Raw genomic sequence first — 21,777 nt, forward strand, 5'->3', positions numbered from 1 at the left:
TTGACGTATATAGGCCGTATGCCCCATTGCTAGCCAACTAAGTTTCTTGCAGCGAACAATACCTTTTTAGTTTTTTAGACTATATGATCAACATGAGGTCAATTCGGTCAATTATAACACCAATGTATTTGTATTGATTCACCCACTCTATTGCTGTATCATTCATTTTGATCTCAGGAAAACTCACTTTACGTGCCCAGGTACATAACATCCCCTTAGTATTTGACCCACTAAACTTGAGATCCATTTCAGATATGCAAAAGTGTATCTTGTTTATTTTCTTTTGAATTATATCAGCCATTGAAGTCAGATCAATCCCAGTTATCACCAAGGCTATGTCATCTGCAAAACCAATAGTAAATAATGACCCGGATTAGGTTGAATAATGTGCTGAATGGCGCAGTTCCATACGAATGACGATAAAATTCCCCCTTGAGGACATCCTTTAGTTGGATTAAAGAAGAAACTTACTCCCTCATGAGAACAGGCGATTTGTCTGTTTAGCAAGTAATGTATGTACCATTTAGTTGTGCATGGGTCAATACCATTATTTTCAAAAGATTTTTTCATGGTACCGTAAGGAAGGTTGTCCAATGCTCCTCGATGTCGAAAAAAACGATTATGGTATGCTTCTTATTAAAAACGGCGTTTCTACCTAATCAACCACTTTACCAATTGCCAAATTTGTAGACTTTCCCCTTTGTAAACCAAACTGATTAATTAATTGTACTTTTAGCTTCAACAATTCGATATGCCAATACACCACTCTCTCTAGTCCTTTAACTATTGTGTTCGCTAGGGTAATTGGTCTGTATGCTGTTTGGTCTTTGGATGTGTATAATCATCTTTAGTGGGTTTTGGTAAGAAAATGACCCTAGCTCCGCTCCATATCTTATCTTATAATATCTTATTTTCATATTAGCATTTGAATAACCACGCAAATCAACTGTTTATGTAGATGTCGTTCCAAGTACTAGTCGAGAAAAAGAAATGCTACTTTCGGTATGGGCATTATAGTTTTATTAAACAAGGATTTCATATCATGTAATACTATAAATTTATTAAAATCTGCAAAATCCTTTGGATCTTTCGTTAAGATCCGTAATAGTTCTGCTATTCGAAGCAGGTTCGGATTTCAGATATTTTCGGATAACACATGTTGACTTATATCATAGTCAGTTAAATTGGATCTGACCCCAAGACTCATCTTATCTCTAGTCATTGTTCCATTCATAATTATTAGCTATAATAACGTTGGAATAATCAAGCGATCCAACTGTCTATATAAGTTGTACATAGACAGTTCAAAGCACCAATCATCTAGAGAAATAGAGATGCTACGTTTGATATAGAGAATTTTTTTTTTTTTAATCTAGGATAAGCAATAATAAAAGCTAAGATATGTATAAGTTCGAGTATCTTCAAAGTAGGTTTGGGTCTCAAATCTTTTCGGATAATACAAGTTTACTTATAAAGTACCCAGGTACTTCGTATCTGGGTTCAAGATCTGTTCTGTATCTAATAAGTACATATAAGTGACACGTCAACACAAAATTAAAATTATTTTTATCAAAATTGAGTGTGAATTACATTTTTATTCCTTGTTTCCTAATTATGGTTCATTTTTATCCACGATTTTTCTAAATTAACTCTTTGGGTGTGTCATTAATTGCACTAAAATTTAAATAATTTTAGCGTCAGAATCAAAGAAGAAATTGACATAATTTATTTAAAAGGGGCCATATCGGGACTAAATTAGGTCTCTTAAATTAAATAAAGGTTACAAAACTATAGCAAATATTTTCGAGTATCATAACTAATCCCAAAAATTTCAATAACAAACCTATAGTTGACTCAAAAATGTATTTATAAATAAAACAAATTGTGTTTTTTTTATATTTTTGTTCGAGATTGTTTATATGGCGACCCACCACACATATTGATGTTATTGTATTTTATTGTATAAATTCTCGTTCATATGTATATATGCTCAGATCCTTTTATAAAAGGGGGAGCTGAGGGAAGTAGTTTCATCAAAGGAAATCATATTTACTTATTTGCGTATATCTTTATAAATGATGGGGAGAAGGCGTAGCAAAGTTTTTACAAGATATATTGGAATAAATGATAATATCAAGATCTTTTCTGAAAGTATCTTAGGATCCCGTTTTGGTGGAATCATTTGAGGCTTTAGACCAGTTTACCACGGAAAAGAAAACACCGTGAGCCTTAAATACTTTTTTACAACTCAAATTAATCTATCACTCTATTTATTGTTTTAATTATTATTTTTCTTTTAAATTTATGATTTACTCTTCAAATTCTTAAAAAATTAATAAAGGATGACAGGTTTAAAGTATATTTCAAGAAAATACTGTTAGCTGTCATCTTCGTCGTCCTTTGGGGGTTTTGAGACATGCATCGGAGCCTTGACCTGAATTTATAAAACAATAATTCATTGAAATATTACGGTGTACTGAACACCATCACAGAGCCGCAGCATCAGGATGAACTAGTCGCATGCGGCTCCGCAATTACGATAAATTCCCAATAACAAAAAATATCGTCCTGAATATCTTACATTTGATTATATCATAATATAAACTACCTTAGTGTAATTCATTCAATCAAAAGTTGAATATATACGTTCTCATATCTGTAAACTGTCCCAAAGCGTTCCGTGCGTTTTTCTCTGCAATGCAAAATAATTGTTACCGAAGGCAATTGCTTCTTTATTTGACGAAAATCACTGTAGAACCTCTGTTTGTACTGTATAATTGTTTCGGGCATATAATGATGTATCCAAATTTCATCTATAGTAATAAATTGGTGCCAAAACTCGGATTTATTGAACCTTTTTAAACAAAAACGTTACCAACATCAAACGACTGTTACATTACGTAACTGTCAATTGATCTAAACAGATGTGACTAGCATTTATTTAGGAGTACTGGCATCTTCACGTTAAGGTCTGTAACTTTCCCCCTCGTATATATTCATGTACATACCTCCAAACGGGGATGTCTGAACAATGGTCACCCTACTATTATTCAATATATTTTTTTTTACAAATTCAACTCAAAAAATTCAAAGATTTTTAACAAGTCTTCATGAATCAAAACAGCTCTAGCAAAAATATAATTTGCTCAAAATCATTTTTTTAATGATAATACAATAATTATATACATGCATAATATGAAAATTAGAAGTAAATATATCCGCATTAGGCAAACAAAGTAAGCAATTTGTATGCAATTGATACATTTTTGCATAATGAACATACTTCCATATACTTATCTTTTATTCATTTCACTTTGTGCAAAAAACAAAAGCTCCAATTCTATGAAAGTAGCAAAAAAAGAGAAAACTTATTTTTAAAAAGGCTTTGAATAAGAATCAGCAATTTTTTTTAGTCAGACCAATAAAAACCCATTTTTCTTTCGCTGTCTCTCTCGATAAAAAAAACCAAAAACATGATTCAAGATATATTTTTGATAAAGCATAAATTATCTTCAAGGAAATGATAGTTCATGAAGAACATATGAAGAACACACATAAGAAATATAAATTCTTCAGATTTATGGCTTTAATCAATTTGAATCCCTCACTCTTTCTTTCTCTTCAAGCTCTTATTCGACATTGACTATAAATCAATGTAATAAATATTAATATTATAGGTTTTCTGTCCGTTAGCGAAAATTTATTAAATACCTGAGTAAAACTTAACTAATTCTTAATAAAGTACATTACGACTTTACCTTACTTAATCGAATTAATTGATCAAATTCATGGAAAACCCGCAAATCAAGTTGATAAATTGACACATTAAGTTTGTTTTTTTGTCATCATCATATTATATAATTCAAACTTTTCATTACAACGAAATTTATGAAACATTTATTTAGAATTCATAATTAGTTAATTTTTTTAATAACTCGTTCTTGAAATAATTAAGATACGAGTTTTCAAGGCCGTCAACTGAAGTCAATAGTTCTACATTTTTGTATTCTATAATTTTGGGCTAGAACAAAGATTTTTGACTGCAACACCATAGTTAAGATCGGTTATTATTGAATAAATGATAGTTGAATAGAGATATATAATTTTAATCATTCATTACTTGGATTATAGTCAAGGCAAATAATTAGAAACTTTGCCAATTCTCAGTGAACTTAAACGTGAATAAAAATATATCATTCCTATTTATTTAAATATGCCATAATGAAATCTTCACTGCATCTCTCAAGCTCTACTTCAATAGAGGATAGAATAAAGAACAATGAGAAATTAGCCAACTCAGTTATTATTTCCATTATATTTGATTATAGGGATTTTCACAGCTTAACAAAATTTAATTCGAGTTCAAAAAACAACATTGATATCTGTAAAAAAGGACAATTCGACAGACAATAAAATTTTTGAAAATATTAATTGTTCAAAACGTTAAATGTTGTCTTCATATCTTACAATGCCCAAATCTATAACCCCAATGCACTTCATCAATATCCACATCTCAGAGATGTTATTCGTCTACCTTATCTTAGACGGACCCAAAAACAGAGAAAATATTATCCTCCATTCCAAATTCCAATGTGCTATATTTTAAATGTATCAAATATACAGGTTGGTCCAGACAAATGGGGAATAATTTCAAGCGCTAATATCTTGGCATCCATAAGTTATGGGACAAAACGTTCTTTAGTTCCGAATAGCCACATGTGTTGTTAATAAACAAAAAAATTAGTCGACAGCTAGAGATGAAGCAGATAAGAACAACCGTTATATGCGAATTATGTTGGGTAAGATTCATACCGCAGGACATTATCAAGCGTCTCAAGTACTCGAAAAGTACAGTTTACCTGATTTGTGACGAATTTGACGCTGAGGGGAAAACCTGAAGGAAATAGACAAGGTGAGAGCTGACAAAAAACAATCCCTAGGTTTGTGTCGGTGATCAAAAAGCCCATCGATGCCATCCGACCACCCCATTGCCAATCAGTAAAGAAGCCAGGTGGAACCATGACTCTGGGAGTAATCTCCTGTGGGCATATTATACTTCTGTGATCGAGTGAAACCTCTATTGTTGATGGTGGAGAGTGTTACCCTATCCTTTTAATAACGTTTTTTATATAATTTTAAATAACAATTTTTAAATTGGTTTGTTTTTATAATTTAAACTATTGATCCCTAGTGGATTGCTTGTACATGTGAAAGGATAATGATAATAAAAATAAAAAAAGAATGGCGAATCTCACTATGAATAATTAAATTTCCTTAAATGTAGCCTTAAATAAATATGATTGTAGCCCTTCTAGTACGTTTGTCATGTAACAAGGACTTACTCTGATAACTCTCCAACAACTCACCGTGCCATTCTTCTTTAATCATGAGCACACAACACGTGGTAATTTTATACATAGATGTACGAATTATAGCATAACACTAACAAATTTGGAAAATAAAATATAAATTGGTCTATTTAATTTGAATGACTTGTTCCCAAGTACTCTTTTTTGGAAAGCCCAAATGGAAAGAAAAGTCTCCTCCAGTAAATATGGCTTAGCACTAAAGCATACATAGCTACCTCACTTCTGGGTGTCTAATATACTTTGACACTCCGAGGAAAATTTGTATTGCTTCTGTAACAAGGTACGTAGCCTTTTTCGAAGGATTCCCCGTTCCGATGATTGAGAATGAACCTACACAGCAGATATTCTTAAGTTTTTCACATAATAGTCATGTAAGTTCTACCCTACCCTTAAATATTTAATAAGTCAATATCTGATAAGAATATTATGTAGAAGTACACATAAATATATTTTCACATAGTATGTAAAACATACAGGGTTCGGAAGCAAAACGTGGACTGAGTGACTGATTTTAGAAAAATGTCAATAATTTTATTTTTTGATTAATAATTTTGAAATTTGTTGTAACAAAACTTTGAAAAACGACCTTTGTGAACATGTTCACTCAATATGACCGCCCTCAGCAGCAATCACAGCCTCCACACGGTGGAAGAAAGCCTTGCGGGAGTTGATAATGAACTTCTCGGACAAGTTGTTCCACTACTTCACAATTTCGGCCTTCAGGGAGTTCACGCTCAGATTAGATGTCCGGTTAGTCTCCCTCTCCAAAGTGTCCACACAGTAAAGTCCAACAGGTTTAAATCCGGCGAATATGAAGGCTAAATGTCCTTGGGCCAAAAATCAGCCATGCTGTCAGCGCAGAACTTCTGGCATTTGGCCAATATGTGTGAGGGTGCACTATCTTGGGTCCACATATAGATGTAGTAGGTGGCTTTGAGCCGAGGCAGTATGGTCAACCTCAGTACCTTGTAATAGCCCTCCTGGCCAATTTTCTAACCAGCCTTAAAAAGGAAGGGAGGCATTTTCTTGCCGTCAGACGCCGCCACCCCCAGGACCATTGTTTGGACCGGATGTTTTGTATAGAACACCCCCTTAACCTCCTCTGGTGATCCTCCAAACCAACAGACTTTCCAACTGTTGTAGACTTGGTCCACGGTGAAAATCATCTTGTCAGAGAATTTTTTTACTGTGGATCCATTTGCCTTGATCCATGTACCAACTTTCTTACACCTCTGCAGTCTCCTTTCCTTTAGAGTGCCCTTCAACATGTGGTGGGGGATCCTTGTGTAAGAGGACAACCCCAAGTCCTCCTTCAGAGCCCTCCTGATTGTTCCCTTGTCCTCGTAAAACTCGTTAGCGAGGTGATTCATGGATTTTGTGGGGTCCTCCTTGATCTTCTTCTTCAGGTGCCCAAGAAACTCAGAATCCCTATTCATGTTGTGTCCCCCACTTCCTTCTTTCCTTTAAAGGTCTTTTCCATCCTTTTTCATCTTGGCCACCTTGAAAATGTGGTTCCTGGAATACTTCACATTGTCCATAATCTCTACAACCTCAATTTTGGCATCCAGAAGGTATGAGATCCTCTACCTTTTTGCTTCTTGCTCACTCATAATGACAGATTTGAGAATTGTTTATTTTTGTTTACTTATGCAGAAAGAACAGGAAATTCGGAATATACAGTAAAAAAGCACAAAACCTCTGCATTTAAATTTCATAATGTGAATTTGTTAACAGTCTACATTTTGCTTCCAAACCGTGTAAGTGTTAATATTAAAAGGTTAGCGTTTGATCTAGAGGGTTAATTGTAAAGTATAACGTTTGTTTATGATAAATTTTATCGTCATTTTTGATGTGTTTTATTATTTTTTTAAATCTTTATTTCGTTATATCCATATTAATAAATCTAATACAAGCCCAATCGAAAAAAGTAATGCTCAGATTGCCAACTACAAAAATTTCACACGCGAATGATGGCATAAATTGTACAAATCTATGAATTATGCCTTGATTTGAATTCTAAACACTATCTCCTACCACTGTCACAGACTTATTTGAAAAGATAAAAAAAAACCGCATGTATGTTTCTTTTAGAGGAACATGAATTAATTAAGTAATTTGTCAAAAAATACAGCAGTATTTCCAAACATTTATTTGATCTATTTTTAATGCATCATGTAAAGGTAATTGAAGTCTATTGAATAAATGATTTCTTATATTTTTACCATAAAAATATTTATATGGGAGAGCATAAATAGTATTTGTAGATTTCTTTCTTCATGTTTATATTTTTGAGTATCAGCTTTACATAGAGAGTAAATAATAGATGTAGTAAACAGAAATATATTATTTGTAATGGATCTTTGAGATCAAAGTTACCGGAAAGGAGTAGACGAAACAAAAATACCCCGTAATTGACTGATACTATATCAGCATCTTAAACACTACTCATATTTTCAGCCACTTGACTTGCATTTTATCCATAATGGAAGAAAAATTATAAAATATAATGTATTTTCTCATTGCTTTTGTCCATTTTTGACGTCCATTAAAACAAATCTAAGTAATACAATTATAAAATTGTTTTTTTTTAAATACGAAATTGTATCTTTTTAATACTATCTAGCTTACGCCGATCGCACTTATATAACGCGAGATACACATTACTAAAGATATAAATTGAAAAAATAATGGATATATTTTCACTATGCCTTGTATAAATATTATCTCATACATCAATCTAATAGCTGATTGGCATAATTGAAGTCCGTATTTAATCAAAAAGAGAGGGGAGGGATTTACAATATAACATATATAGTATGTACAATTATATTATATGTGTATTCTTTCATATCCTTCGATTAGAAAGGCAATAATGAGAGAGAGAGATTTATTGTTATTTGATTAATATTATGCATATAATAATAGTTATATTAGTATTAATGATCAACAATTATGCCTTATGAAAACATCATTGATCATATAAAGATTATATAAAGAGAATATTTCTTTACATTAATCTTTATTGTTTGTAATGACAGATGTTAAAAGTGAAATATTGTGTGCAAATTAGCCATTCAAACGTCATATTTAACCAATTATAGCGTAGATTTTTATTGCCAATATCCTATTCGTTTATATTTCAGGGATGTATTATTTCACTGCAACAGATTAAATTCCGCAAATATTATAAAGAAATATATACAATGGAGTAAGGGCGTTGCTAGCTTTCATCATATTCTTCTTAGAAGATTAGCCCAAAAGTTATCATCACTGTTATATAATTACTTATATAATAGTTGATTTTATATAAATATTAGCAAAGAATGAAGGCTGAAGACAAGAGACAGATGTAGAGGGATGTAGAAAGAGACGGAGGAAGACTAGAAGAGGCGAGAGACAGAGGGAAGGAGAAAAAGAGAGAGAGAGAGAAGGGAAATAATTACTGTATTTTTGCTATCAAAGCATCTATTTTGAACTTTTATAGGTGACTGGACGCCGTTGACGCTAGCCAGTCACCTTTCTTGATTCTGCAGTTCCATTGCTTCTGTGACATCTCCTCCACTCTGTTAATTAAGTGCCGCACGGGCGGACATAGGAAGAAGAGGTAGCCTTAACTTTCAATCGTCAAGGCACAGAAAGTGTTGTATTTATTTTTCATTGCTGATTTGTTAGAGTAGAGTGAAAATGTAGTCATTCAATATCAAAACCGGTTTTTTTTGTTTATAAGATGTAACAGGGTTTCCTAATTCTGTTATAGGTTCCATGTTAAAACCTAAGATCCTCAGTCTACTGCAGCACTTTTGAATAATAAATGAGCCACTGTCCAACCTCTGAGCTTTTCCCTCTTCAATGCGAACCTATTTGTTTTTGAGGTAATAGTCCAAAGTAGATAAAAGAATGATTTGACTAGATAGATGAATGCACTTGAAGTTCTTGAAGTTAAAAGGTTTTTTTTGAAGGAGAGTAAAATGTTTAGGTCTGCAAAAAATAATTAAAAAGTAATAGATTTCCAGTTAAGTTGTATTTTCCCAGAAAAAAATACTTCAAGTGACTTATACTTGATGATGTTCATGCTAAGATACTATGTAATTATCTACTAAACATCTTCAATGATAAACACATTTTGATGATCATAAGTCTGAGACAAGCTTGAGATAGAGGAGTGTCAATCAAAACTTGACATAGAACATCCCAAGCATAGATTAAACATCTTTATTTATTAGGCAAGCTAAATTTTAATATTACATATTTTTTGCATGTCTTCTAGAACTTAATTATTACTTGATGTTGTAAGCAAAAAGTTCCTCATACTCAATGCACAGTAAAATAGTTTAACCTTGAGAATAGTTAAACGTGAAGATAATTTATTATTAATATATACTAAATAATAAATAATAGCAACTTATCAACTCCTCAATAATGTTGGAGTATCGACAGTTCGAAACCAAAATTGATGAATAACTGGACACCAAATATATTGAAAAAAAATAGTTTCTTATTTAAACACATTTTATAAAACATAACATTGAAAATGTAACTAAATATACTTAGGAATCTAAGTAAAATTAATATTCCTAAAATTTATCAACGATCATAGCACCAATCCAAATAGTATTTCCATTAATATAATTGAATTAATTTTTATACTATAATCATTAGTATAGGGTCATTTCATTGACCCTGGCAGTGAACCACATAACTCAGAATTTTTTTTTTTTTTTTCATAGTACAAAGCTATGAACATCCTGAAAGTTTTAGATCAATCAATCTATAAAGCTCAGAGATTTGCTTAAAACAAGCACCGAACTCTCACTCCAACATCAATAATTCGCTCGTTTTTTATGCAATTATGTTCAAAACCGTGTTCATTTTTTCTTTATTAAACGTTTGTGCGTTGGAATGACCCATGGAAGTATATGAACGTCATTTCCCTTCTTTTTTTTTTTCTCACTTGAGGCATAGATCCTTCTTTTTTTATAAACATTATACTCTGAGAGTGCTTAGTGCATAATTTGTATTGAGATATATTTTTCATTTGTAAATTTTTTGGAAATAAATACATTAAACAATATTCATGGAAAGTAATGAATTTTAATAATGAAAGTTTTTGTCAATTGCTTGGATTCAAATGTGTAATAAAATAATGTGAGGAATACGAAACTTTTACTGAAATTTGTAAATTGACATTTTAATAAGGTTAAAAATACAAAATTTGGGCCTTATTTAACGCTGATATATTAGTATTCTATAAATATCATTTAATTAAAAAAATAACTCATTTGGGAAAAGGAAATGTGCCATATCTATTCTAGGTATTCCAAGAATAATCCTAACAGATTATTATTATTATTATTTTTTCATTAAAAAGTAAATTATAATTAGTAATGAACCAAAGTTAATTCTATTCAAAGGAATAATATTAACTATCTTCTGGATGAAAGTTCAACCAGTAAAATTTTCTATAATCGGTCAATTTAGACAAATCTATTTTAATAAGTCTCTTTCACAGTATTCTGCCTAAAGTATGATCTTGAACAGATCCATATTGACTCTGATATACAACTTCCATATTTTAGTAACGATAAAAACCAAATATCCTTGTTAGATACGATGTGGGATTTGTGTTATTTACATCCTCTCATAGTTAATTGTTAGCAGTCAAAATATAAACCTATTATACTATTTTACTGACCCCTTAGATTTACAGTCACAACATTTTCCTCATTCTAGAATGAGATAAGTACTGCTGTCGATCCATATGAAAGCTAAAGCTTTTTATCAGCAAAGGTAAATATAAAAAAAATATTAAAACACGAAAAATATCAAGGAACGATCTATACGTTTACAATAACGTACCTAATTAACAGTACAGTGTGTGACGATAGTTTAACAACAAACTTTAAGCACATGAGCAGGTAGGATGTTGTTTGTTTTTTGGCGGCTATTCAGAAGTGTTTGAGGTCAATTAAAAAAAAAATGACATCGACCAACAAAGTATTTATTCCAAAATCATAAAAAAGGTAGAGTCTTCTTGTTGCAATCCACAAAGGGCGAGACAATGTTGAGATTGCAAACTTCTTAAACGTGGATAAGTCCTTTGTTTGGAGAGTCATGAAGGAACTAAACGAGTCTGCAAGTGATTATAAATCGACAGCAATGGATGCCCATCACAGGATGAGGATTTCATTGCAAATTTGCCATCCAAATCAATAAGACTCATAGCCGGGGATCAAAGGAGACTGTCATCAAGACCTGCTCCCGTTTACGAGGTCGAGTTGAGGCTGCTATTAATGCTAGAGGCAATTATATTAAATGATAAATAATAATAAAAAATATTTAGCTTTAATTTGACACTGGTTTTTATTAAAATCAGATGATTTCTTAAGAAGTTTTTTTTTTTCTAATCATGCAGGCTGCTGAATAGAGGTCACACTCCGTATTTCTACAAAAGTATTTACTCTATCAGAATAAAATAAGATAAGACTGAAACTCAAAGGTCCATTTGGATTTTTTTTCTATCATATATATCATCGGTGTAAGGAATTTATTGACATGATGCAGAAATGATCTACAATGATAGTTAGTGTTGTGTCGGTCTGAGGACTGAGGTTCATGGTCCAGTCTAGTCCAGTCCCATTTAGTCCCACTTGCCAGTCCTTAAAGAAGATAAAATACCATAGATACCTTGTGACGTCATTAAGGATGTTTTTCCTTCTTTTAATTATTCCATTATATACTAGAATATATTCTATAACAAAGTAACAATATAACTTGTTCGTATTAAATTGTATTAAAATGAAAAAGAACTATATCCTAATACATATACCATATATACTATTAGGCTTAATAAACTATCAATATTTTCATGAGAAATTCCAAGGACTGACATGTAAGGACCGGTCTCAAAAATCGACATTCGTATTGATCAGTCCCAAGAACTGAGGTATTAAAGACCGGTCTCAATGATCTACAGTCCTAAAGGATTGATAAGAACGGCCCTAAGACCGAATAAATTAGGACCAACACAACACTAAAAATAGCCCTTTCATACTCTCAACTATTGTATTTATTGAGTTTTATTGTCATAAATACTCAATAGATCTAGTTTGAAGGTAAGAACTAAAAGATATAAACATAATCAATTCTTTAATATCGAAGATAAGATATGTTGAACTTTCATTGTAAAGTTTATAGACCTTATTTTTTTTTTGTAGGAATTAAAGACATCTAGAATATTTATTTTGGTTCATAGATTGAAACTTGGAGAAAGTTTGCTATAAGATAAAAGAATTGGAAAAAGTATTATCCTTTACCCAATGGAGTTACCTAAAACTCTCAAGGGATCAAAGAAAGCCTTTCTCTAATTGGGTCGTATGTTATCCATATTTATAATATTCTTCATTTATTAAAAAATTACTTCCTTGATATTTATCTAAAAAGGTATACATAGCTTTAAAGGAAATGCAACTATTCAGTCTAGAAATATATTATTTTTATAATAGATTATAACTGATTACAAATCATTGGTTTTATTAGAAAAAAATGATGGTTTCCAATTATAAATGTTCTTTTGAATTCTCCAATCAAAACGCAAAAAAATCAAATTGATATAATTCAAAAAGTTTGAGACAAGTCAAATTCAAATTTTTCAACGGTGTCAAAAGAATATTTAGAGTACCAATAAAATCACTTTTTGTGAAAAAGTAAAAAATGATGGTTCAAATGTGTTCCTTTTGATAAAAAAATATGATAAACAAAGTTTGAACAATTTTTGTGAATATTTTTCAACTAATATTTTACATAATTTTGGAAGATTTTGTTTTAATATCATCCGTACACTATCATCATAACAGCTTGTTAGTAAAATTAACAAATTTATTTAAGTCAAACTTCTATCAAAAGTTTTTTATAAATGTTTCTGATAAATCATTTTTACGTGTCTAAAAGAACGATAAAAGTATTTAAATGAAATGTAACCATTTTACCTATCTGTCCGTTTCACTGCGTATCACAGCTAATGAGCGGCTACTGACATCTACGAAAAAGTACGTTTTTTTTAGTTAGATTGACAAAAAAATAAAATGTTTATTTTCTTTTTAGCTTTTTAGCAAGATTTTTTTAACGTGGCTCTTTATAATCGATCAGCTATTTTATTTGGATTGAGTATTTGACTATATAGTGTCCCAATCTAAATATTTTACATTGAGTAAATTTTTCTGTTATTATATCTTCAACTTTTATAGGATAAGGTGTATTATCGATTACAAGTGCTAAAGGTTCACCAAAATTTCCAATAATTGGGGTTGAATGATTATATATATTAAAGGAGACATACTACATATATATGAAGTTTGAATATTCTCATTTTGAATTTGATCGTTTCCATTTTTGAGTTTGGCTATTTTGTTTTGAATCGTTCTATTCCTATTTTGAATTACACTATTTCCTTTTGAATTGAAATATTGTCATTTTTAATTCGAACATTCTCATTTTGAATTGGAAATGCTATACATATGATTTGTAATTCTTACAGTAAAAACACTCAAATATACTTTATTTTAAAAAATTAATAAAACCTTAAGTGAATTATGGGAATCAAATGAGTACCATCAGTTATTGGTGAGGTTGTGTGTGTTGTTTAAATTAATAGCTACAATATTATATTTTTGTAGCTACTGTTGTAGTCCTCAGTCACCAACCTATATAATAACTGGATACTCAATAGACAAAGGGAGTTTTATGTTATGTCAATTTAGTAACAACATCCAAGTATTAGTATTCAACGGCTGATAGACGAGTAGCTCTCTTTCTCCTTTTTATTCAATAGATTGTGCATTCAGTTACTATAAATATAGGTCGGGGGCATCAGTCCTCACATGGAAAAAAAAAAAGAAAAAAAAAATCCAAGAAATCAAACAGAAAAACAAAGGAACGACTTTTAAGCAAAACAACTAATTTAAATAGTTAAACCTCGATTAAAATGACTCAATATACGAATAAATCTTAAACAATATATTATCTAATTATATAAATAACTGCATATTATGAAATTGATTGTTTTAAGAGCATATTGAAGCATAGTATGGACGATAAAATGTAGGTTGAAAGAAATAAGAAGCATTTTTATACATATTGAGGTGTATAATATCGCAGTTCCCTAATGGAGGGCTAATGAAATCATATCTCTCATATATTTCTCAACTAAAAATAGCAGCTTTCAAATCTGAGAAAAAAGAAAGTTAAAGATTAAAAAATATAGTTTTTAGAGATATTCCATCGTGGATTAATAGCCAAGATCGTTATTATTTGTACGTTTTTATTTTCTTTGTTTTCTCAGGCATAAAATTGCCTTAAACTAAATAAATATGATAAAATACTCTCAAAATTGGAACTGATTTTTCTCTTCTTTTCAAACACAATGTAGAACACTGAAAAATTGATGTTCTTATTTCACCGAAAGAAAGATTCACAAGAATATAGATGTGTATGTCTAGAGTTGTAGAAATAGTGATAAAAATCGTGTAAAGTTCGGGCATGTTAAAAAAACCGACAATCGACATAGTAAATTTAACAATTTGTTAAAGAATGTTTTGGAGGATAGCAGCTAGGCTGGCATGACGTTTCATTAGATCATCTACAAGCCGCTGTGACAAGGGGGTGGAGGAGATGGAAATGAACAAGGATAATGGGGAGAATTACTCCGATGCGAATCTCAATTCCACACTATTTCTAGTAATGATATAGACAGGAAATACTTCAAGAATAATATTGACGGCTTTGATTAAAAAAAAAAATATTTTCAGGTAGTAATTACAAATCTTCAAATGTTATATTTGTTTAACCTTAGACCTTGTTTAACCTATGCTGCAAGCAGCCATGAGAACAAATAAATAAACACAAGCACCACTCCATATCTAGTAAAGACATAGACAGAAATTACTCGGATTTTGATCCTCAAATCTACTCTGAGTCTCACTAAGACTTTTACTTACAACTCCCAAGCAAACACTCATCGTTGCCCACCTTCTTTCATGAGCACAGGCAGTAATGATTACATTATACTTACAGTGATATATCTTTCCTCAAGAATGATTGCATAATTATACATAGGTATGTGAAGATTGTCAAAATCCTAGTAAGTATAATTTTGAAAAGAAAAATTACGTTATTTAATTAACATGTCTTATTAATTGTTTCTCAAATTTTTATAATTCGAACGTATTAGACAGCGAGGTGTACCATAATTTTAATAGTGATGTCAGCAAATCTGTCGCCGATCAAACTTGCCAATATTTAATTTATAGTCACACCCCTAAAAGATTGCCAAAATCGTTCTCAAAACATTTGTAGGCTGTTTAATATTCACTGATGTCTATATGTATCAATTTTGAGATTTTGAAAAGAAATATTTGATTGTTTTTGGGAAAATCGACATTTTGTTTAAAAATTTTCTATTTTTTTATTGGCTCAAGAAAAAGAAGTTTGAGCTGCAATAAGTCATAGACAATTCAAAGTTATATAATTGTTAATTAAATTAAAAGTGTAGTATTGCAATATCACTAATAAATCATAAAGTTATAAAAAAATAGTAAGAAATGTAAATATCATTTAAAAATCTATTTTCTCAAACAAAGCCTTATATTTTTTTTAAACTCTCAAAATCGATAAATATCGCAATCAAAAATGCTTCAAAATTTTTGGGAAAGATTTGGAGAAAAAATAAAAGTGCGCTCATGAATATTTATTAAATTTTCCTATCGCTAATTATAACAGCTTTAGAAAATAAAAAGCTCTTTACAGATTGCAAAGTATAAAAATATCATACGCGTTTTAAGTCATATTTTCTATAACTTTATACATTATTTTATTCAAAAAGAAGAAACAAACTTTTCTGGATCCACTCCCCCCAATTAAGAAATATTTGTTGTTTACTAGAAATTTTTTTCGTTATTCGGGCAAATAATAGAGCACAGCAAAAAATTCAATTTTTCAAACTTTTTGTGAATGGCTGTGGTTTTTCGATTTTTTTAAAAGTTTAATATTTGAAAATTTCTCCAACAAATGTTTATTTAATTTTTTCCAAAAAATATAATTTTCTTTGAATAGCTATGGATTTAGTAATTATTTTCCATAAAATTTGTTTTTTAGCTGTAGATTTTATGATTTTTTTCTATTTTTTCAAAAATGTAATACCTGAAATTTTAATTTTTTAAGCAATCTTAAAACTAAATAGATCCTGTTTCTTCATCTTATATTAGGAATTTTACAGTACTGTTTAATTTTAATTTTCATATTCTACTCTTATCTTCTTTTATATAGCCTGAGTGAGCACTATTATGATTTGACCGGGACGGAAATATGCCCCCAGTCCGGATCTGAATTCGATGGATTATATTACCGGAAGCTACGTTGAATATAAAACAGATCGAACATCTCACGGAATCAAGGAGACAATGACCAAGATGCCAAGGGACAAGGCCTCCCCCTCTTCTGGGCCAGGATCCAGATGTCATTGATGCTCGAGGCAAACACAAATGACCTCTTTTTCAACATTCATATTAAAAATTGTTAAATTTAAAATCATTTGTGAAATATTTCATGTGGTCCAAAATTACAGCATACTTTTGTAAACTTTATCTACAGGCCTCAACGCTCATATTTAATTACTAAATTAGTTTTATTGATTTGAACTATAGAAGATAAAAGTTTTCACGCTTATTTTCAACAATAGTTTACTCCATTAAAATCCATCGAAATAAAACGTTATTCCGATGTTACAACACGATTCAATGCATTAAATGTATTATAAAGGAAAACACATGAGCCCTCAAACCAAAAGGTGCGTTCCCCATGAGAAAAAAAATAATATTAGCTAAACATGTAATTGTATATTTTCAAATTATTAAAAAAAAATTCACTAAATGGAAATAAAGTGGGTGTTGAGAACACTTTTTAAATGAAAGGAGGCGTGTTAAATGTATATAAAGGGACATGTTTATGTATATTTATATAATATGAGTAGTATGTACAAGCATATACTTGAAAGCAAAAATAACTTACAGCTGTATTTTTAACTGCAGTCAACCTTACCTGAGATATGCCAATTAAAACTGGTCCAATAATCAAAGGAAGAACAAATGTCACAGTGAGAGAAATATAATCGAATACATCGTTGATCCCCGTTCGGATTTTACAAAAAGTAACTTGACGACTCGTCTTCTGCCCCAATATTTTATCTTGAAATACAAATATGAAGCCAAAGAGAAAGGAAAGTATCCAAATCCCAGAAATGATTGTCTTTTGTTTGACTGTGGGACCGTCTTCGAGAGTACGGGAAGAGCTTCTCCCTCCTCCTCGAAGACTTTCACCGGACTCCACCATATTGGAAGTGAGGGATGAGGAGATGTAGGGGATCTCTTCCTCAAAAATCTTGGAACCTTCGTTCTCACTTTGAGACTGGGTACAGCAGAGAATCCCGCAGTAGGTGCATCGACATTGTGATAAGAGTTTGATCCAGCACATGGAGACGAGAGTGAATGGAAAAACGCACCATGTGGCGTTGTATACAATGGTATAGAGATTGCAGAATGTCAGGCCTACTTCCCAGCTTCCAGAGGAGATGGCATAGCCTACGGGAAGAATATAAAAAGTGTTTTATAGCTTACGATTATAATATGTATATTAATAAAGCAAAGATTGTTTTTTGTCTGTCTGTCTGAATGTATGTATGAATATATGACAACAAGTCACAGGGTGAACTGCATATAGCGCTTCATGATGTATATCATAAACATGCCTTTATTTAAGGAATACAAATGTGGTCGTATTAGTGATATATTACAGTTGTGTTCATGTAGAATTGAACGTGTATACAAGATGCACTGTATATAATGTAGCTCAATATAAATATTTTGACATAAAAAATAATAATTTAGTCGTATGAATGAAATATTGCAGGAGTCAGTATAAAACAAGACAATGTTTCTGTTTGGTTTTCGTCTCTTATGAATGTAATAGATTATGAATAGAGATTGTTTTTTGTAAGAGCTCGAGAAAAAGGTTGGAGCGAAACATATGGTACACCTAAATTAAGACCCTTGTTAATTTTATCTGCTTTTTTTTTTTTTGGAGGGAGAAAATTAATTACGGCTACCTTCTACATTTAAAATAGTTTAAGTGCAGGGAAAATGTTACAACTATATTTTAATTCGAATATATTTGTTTTATTATGCGTTTATAAATAAATTTACACCAAAGATAGCCAAGAATTCTTCTTTTAAAGTGAAATGACTTATTAAATAATGAACAAAAAAGAAGAAAGAGCATACGCATCAATATTTTTTTTTTTTTTTTTCAAACTTTTATTATTATTTTTTCATTATGGAAGACAGAACACTTCATATTAACGATTATACGTATTGATTAGTTACGTGTGAGTGTGGACATGGAAAATGGAGAGTAACACCCAGGATTTATTTGGGAATTATTTTCTATATTATTAAAGCAAAAATTTATCTTTTAGATGGCGCCTAATTACTCCAGGCAATTCCGACTACTATCGTTAGTTAATATTAAGGGATTTTATGTAGGTTTGGTCCCAAAAGTTTGTGGGATATACTTTTCACCTAAAAGTACTTACTAATGACGTGATTTGTAATGGTTCTTTTCAACTTTTTACTTATGTTATTTTTCTCAACAAGAACATACATTAGAGGCAAAATATTTTTTCGGAAGCTGAATAATGGGGTATGCTACTTTTTCTATGTACCTATTATATAATATTTCTTTACATTCTCTCTCCAATATAGTTACAACATGGGTGGGAAGGATTATTTCTACGCTCATTAATTACAAAATACTTACATATATATGATTTCTATACGTAAAGGGATCTACATTCTGTACAGCCTCTAATAAGAAAAGTAAAGTAATCATTTAAAAAAATTGTCATTCATTGTCAAAATCATTCCTCTTTGCAAGAAAAATTAGGAGATAAGTGCACTTCCTTTGATATAAATAAGACGTTTTTAATACACTACATTAATTACCATCTAACTTTGTGTTCTACAAATCGGACGTACAATAGAAATTTAGAACTATATTTAGGATTATAGGCTGAAAAATGCCGGTTTAAGTTTATGAAAACATTTTTTTGTTTGTTTAAAATTGTTTTTTTATTGTTCAGATCGGAGTCTGCATTGCAATTTTTAAGCCACTACATAGATTAAGTAGTATTTTTGCCTATCAAGAATTATTGTAAAATTAAAATACAAAATAGTTTTTATAAATAATTTTAGAAAAACTGAATATGATGTGATTTTTTTTTAAATAGCGCTATCTATGTGTGAAACTTGGTACTTTACCACCAATGTGTTATAGTAATTAAGGTTGTGTGTATTTTGGCCATGTTAAAAAAAGAAACCAAAAATCAATATGAACACCCTGATAATTTAAAGAATCTTTTAGAGTTCAGCTTAGCTGTTATAACTTTAAATTAGATCATATACAATCAGCTGAGACAAGGGAGGAGAGAGAACAGGATATAAACAAGGACATTGGCAAGAATTACTCCGTTGTCGATCCCCAATTCTACTCTGATTCCAATATGGACTTTTATAATAATTAAAATTATAACTATGCAACAAATACCCAAGATTACTCTCCGTCTTTTATGATTACACGAATGTTCAATCAGGTTTTGAATACAAAAATAAAATTAATTGGTACTGTTACAATAAGTTATTATAAATAATATATGGCCTAAAAAATGACCCAAATAGATAAAATGATGCAATTGAAATGAGATTAAATCAATGATAGTAAAAACATTATTATTATAGTAATTGCTTACATGTAATGATACAACTTATTTTCTAATTATTATCGATTACTAAAAATAAAAATATACCAATTGTATATTGTACATGTTTTGTATAATGTAAGACAATTAAATTTGTAGTAAGTATTTGCAATCTATGCCGTTTTGCTGACGGAAATTAAAGTATAACAAAAAGAAAGAAACAAACTCAAAAAACACAAATCAACGAAAAAAAAATTGTCATCAAATAAATTTCATATTTAATTATAACTACTTAATTACTTGACCAAATGATCACGAATTGAATATTAAATAGGTATATGGTTATCAATGCTTTACATATAAAGCCAAATAAGATATGTATTAAGAGGATTGCACATATCTTGCAAAAAACAATCACGCTGAAACAATACTGAGTTAAACAATCAGAAAAGGTCCAGTTGATTTATGAATACAAAATCTGATCTTTCTAACGGTTCTAGTGCTAACCAATGGCATTTAAACAATGCAAGAAACATATAACTAAAGCCATCTATTCGAAAAATAATGGATTTCTTTTTTTTTACACCTATTACGACAAAATAATTTTAAAAAAAGAGTAACAACCTCAATGACATCACGATGGATCGATTTTACCTTTTTTATGATCGACAAGTTAGACTAGACTGGAAAACGGTCCTCGGTCCTAAATAAAGACAGTCACTGCTCTATTTTTCTTATTGTCAAGTGTTAATTAGTATTAAGATATTAAAAATTATATAGGTAGACTAAATAAATAATTTTATCAGCATATAAATCAACTACAAAGTATAAAATAAGACGTGTTTTACTAAACGAAGGCCCTTGATTTTTATAAGTTAATATAGTTGTTTTAAATCATACAAAAGTTAAGTCATGAAAACAAACGAGAAAGAAAAGTTTTACATTAAATCTTTGTTTATTTCAAAAAGGGAAATCGTGAAATTAAGAAAACTGTGAAATTAATTGCTTCATTATTCTATATCCCCCTCCAAAAAAGCTCTTTTTTTTAGGTCCATTCTTTTTTGTATCTCTACTTTAATCCTACGTTTTCTGAATTTTAAATGATATAAAATATATCTATGTAAGGTGAAAATGAAATTTCTTCTATTACAAATATTTGTTAAGTCCTTAATTTATTCGATGGAAGGTGGGAAAAAGCCTTATCAAAGCAAAAATAAACGAAAACAGGACATAGGCCCTTTATTGGAAAATATATATCTTCTTATTGAACAAATGAGTTTTTTTTTTTTACAAATTCATTTAAAGAGATAGGCATGACAAAATATTTAAACATGCTCCTAGTATATAATTATTGAATGTATTTAAGAAATGAATACAATTTTTATGATAATGTATCCATAACATTATTCAATGTTTTGTCGCTGCATTTAATTTATTTAAATATATAGATATATAGGCACATTGGAAAGTACAAAGTGGTATATTTAGGCACTATTGCATGAATATTTTAGCTTTTTATGCCTAATGCTTAATTCTTGTTTTTTTTAAAAGGAATTCTAAGTTAAATTTTTTCCACGGAGCATTAATTTGAAATAATCTTTTTTGATA

The 21,777-nt window shown here is 30.3% G+C and overlaps 1 protein-coding gene across 1 annotated transcript in view; it reads right to left on the bottom strand.

Moving 5' to 3' along the window:
- The window catches only part of LOC121118473 (uncharacterized), a 113,669-nt gene that overhangs the window by 76,092 nt on the left and 15,800 nt on the right, over positions 1 to 21,777 (bottom strand). Inside the window, exon 2 of the mRNA XM_040713054.2 lies at positions 17,460 to 17,998. Coding sequence (XP_040568988.1) covers positions 17,460 to 17,998 — 539 coding nt within the window. The remainder of the gene's footprint in view (positions 1 to 17,459; positions 17,999 to 21,777) is intronic.

Source organism: Lepeophtheirus salmonis, chromosome 5, assembly GCF_016086655.4.
Source record: "Lepeophtheirus salmonis chromosome 5, UVic_Lsal_1.4, whole genome shotgun sequence".
In the NCBI taxonomy this organism is placed as follows: Eukaryota; Metazoa; Arthropoda; class Copepoda; order Siphonostomatoida; family Caligidae; genus Lepeophtheirus; species Lepeophtheirus salmonis.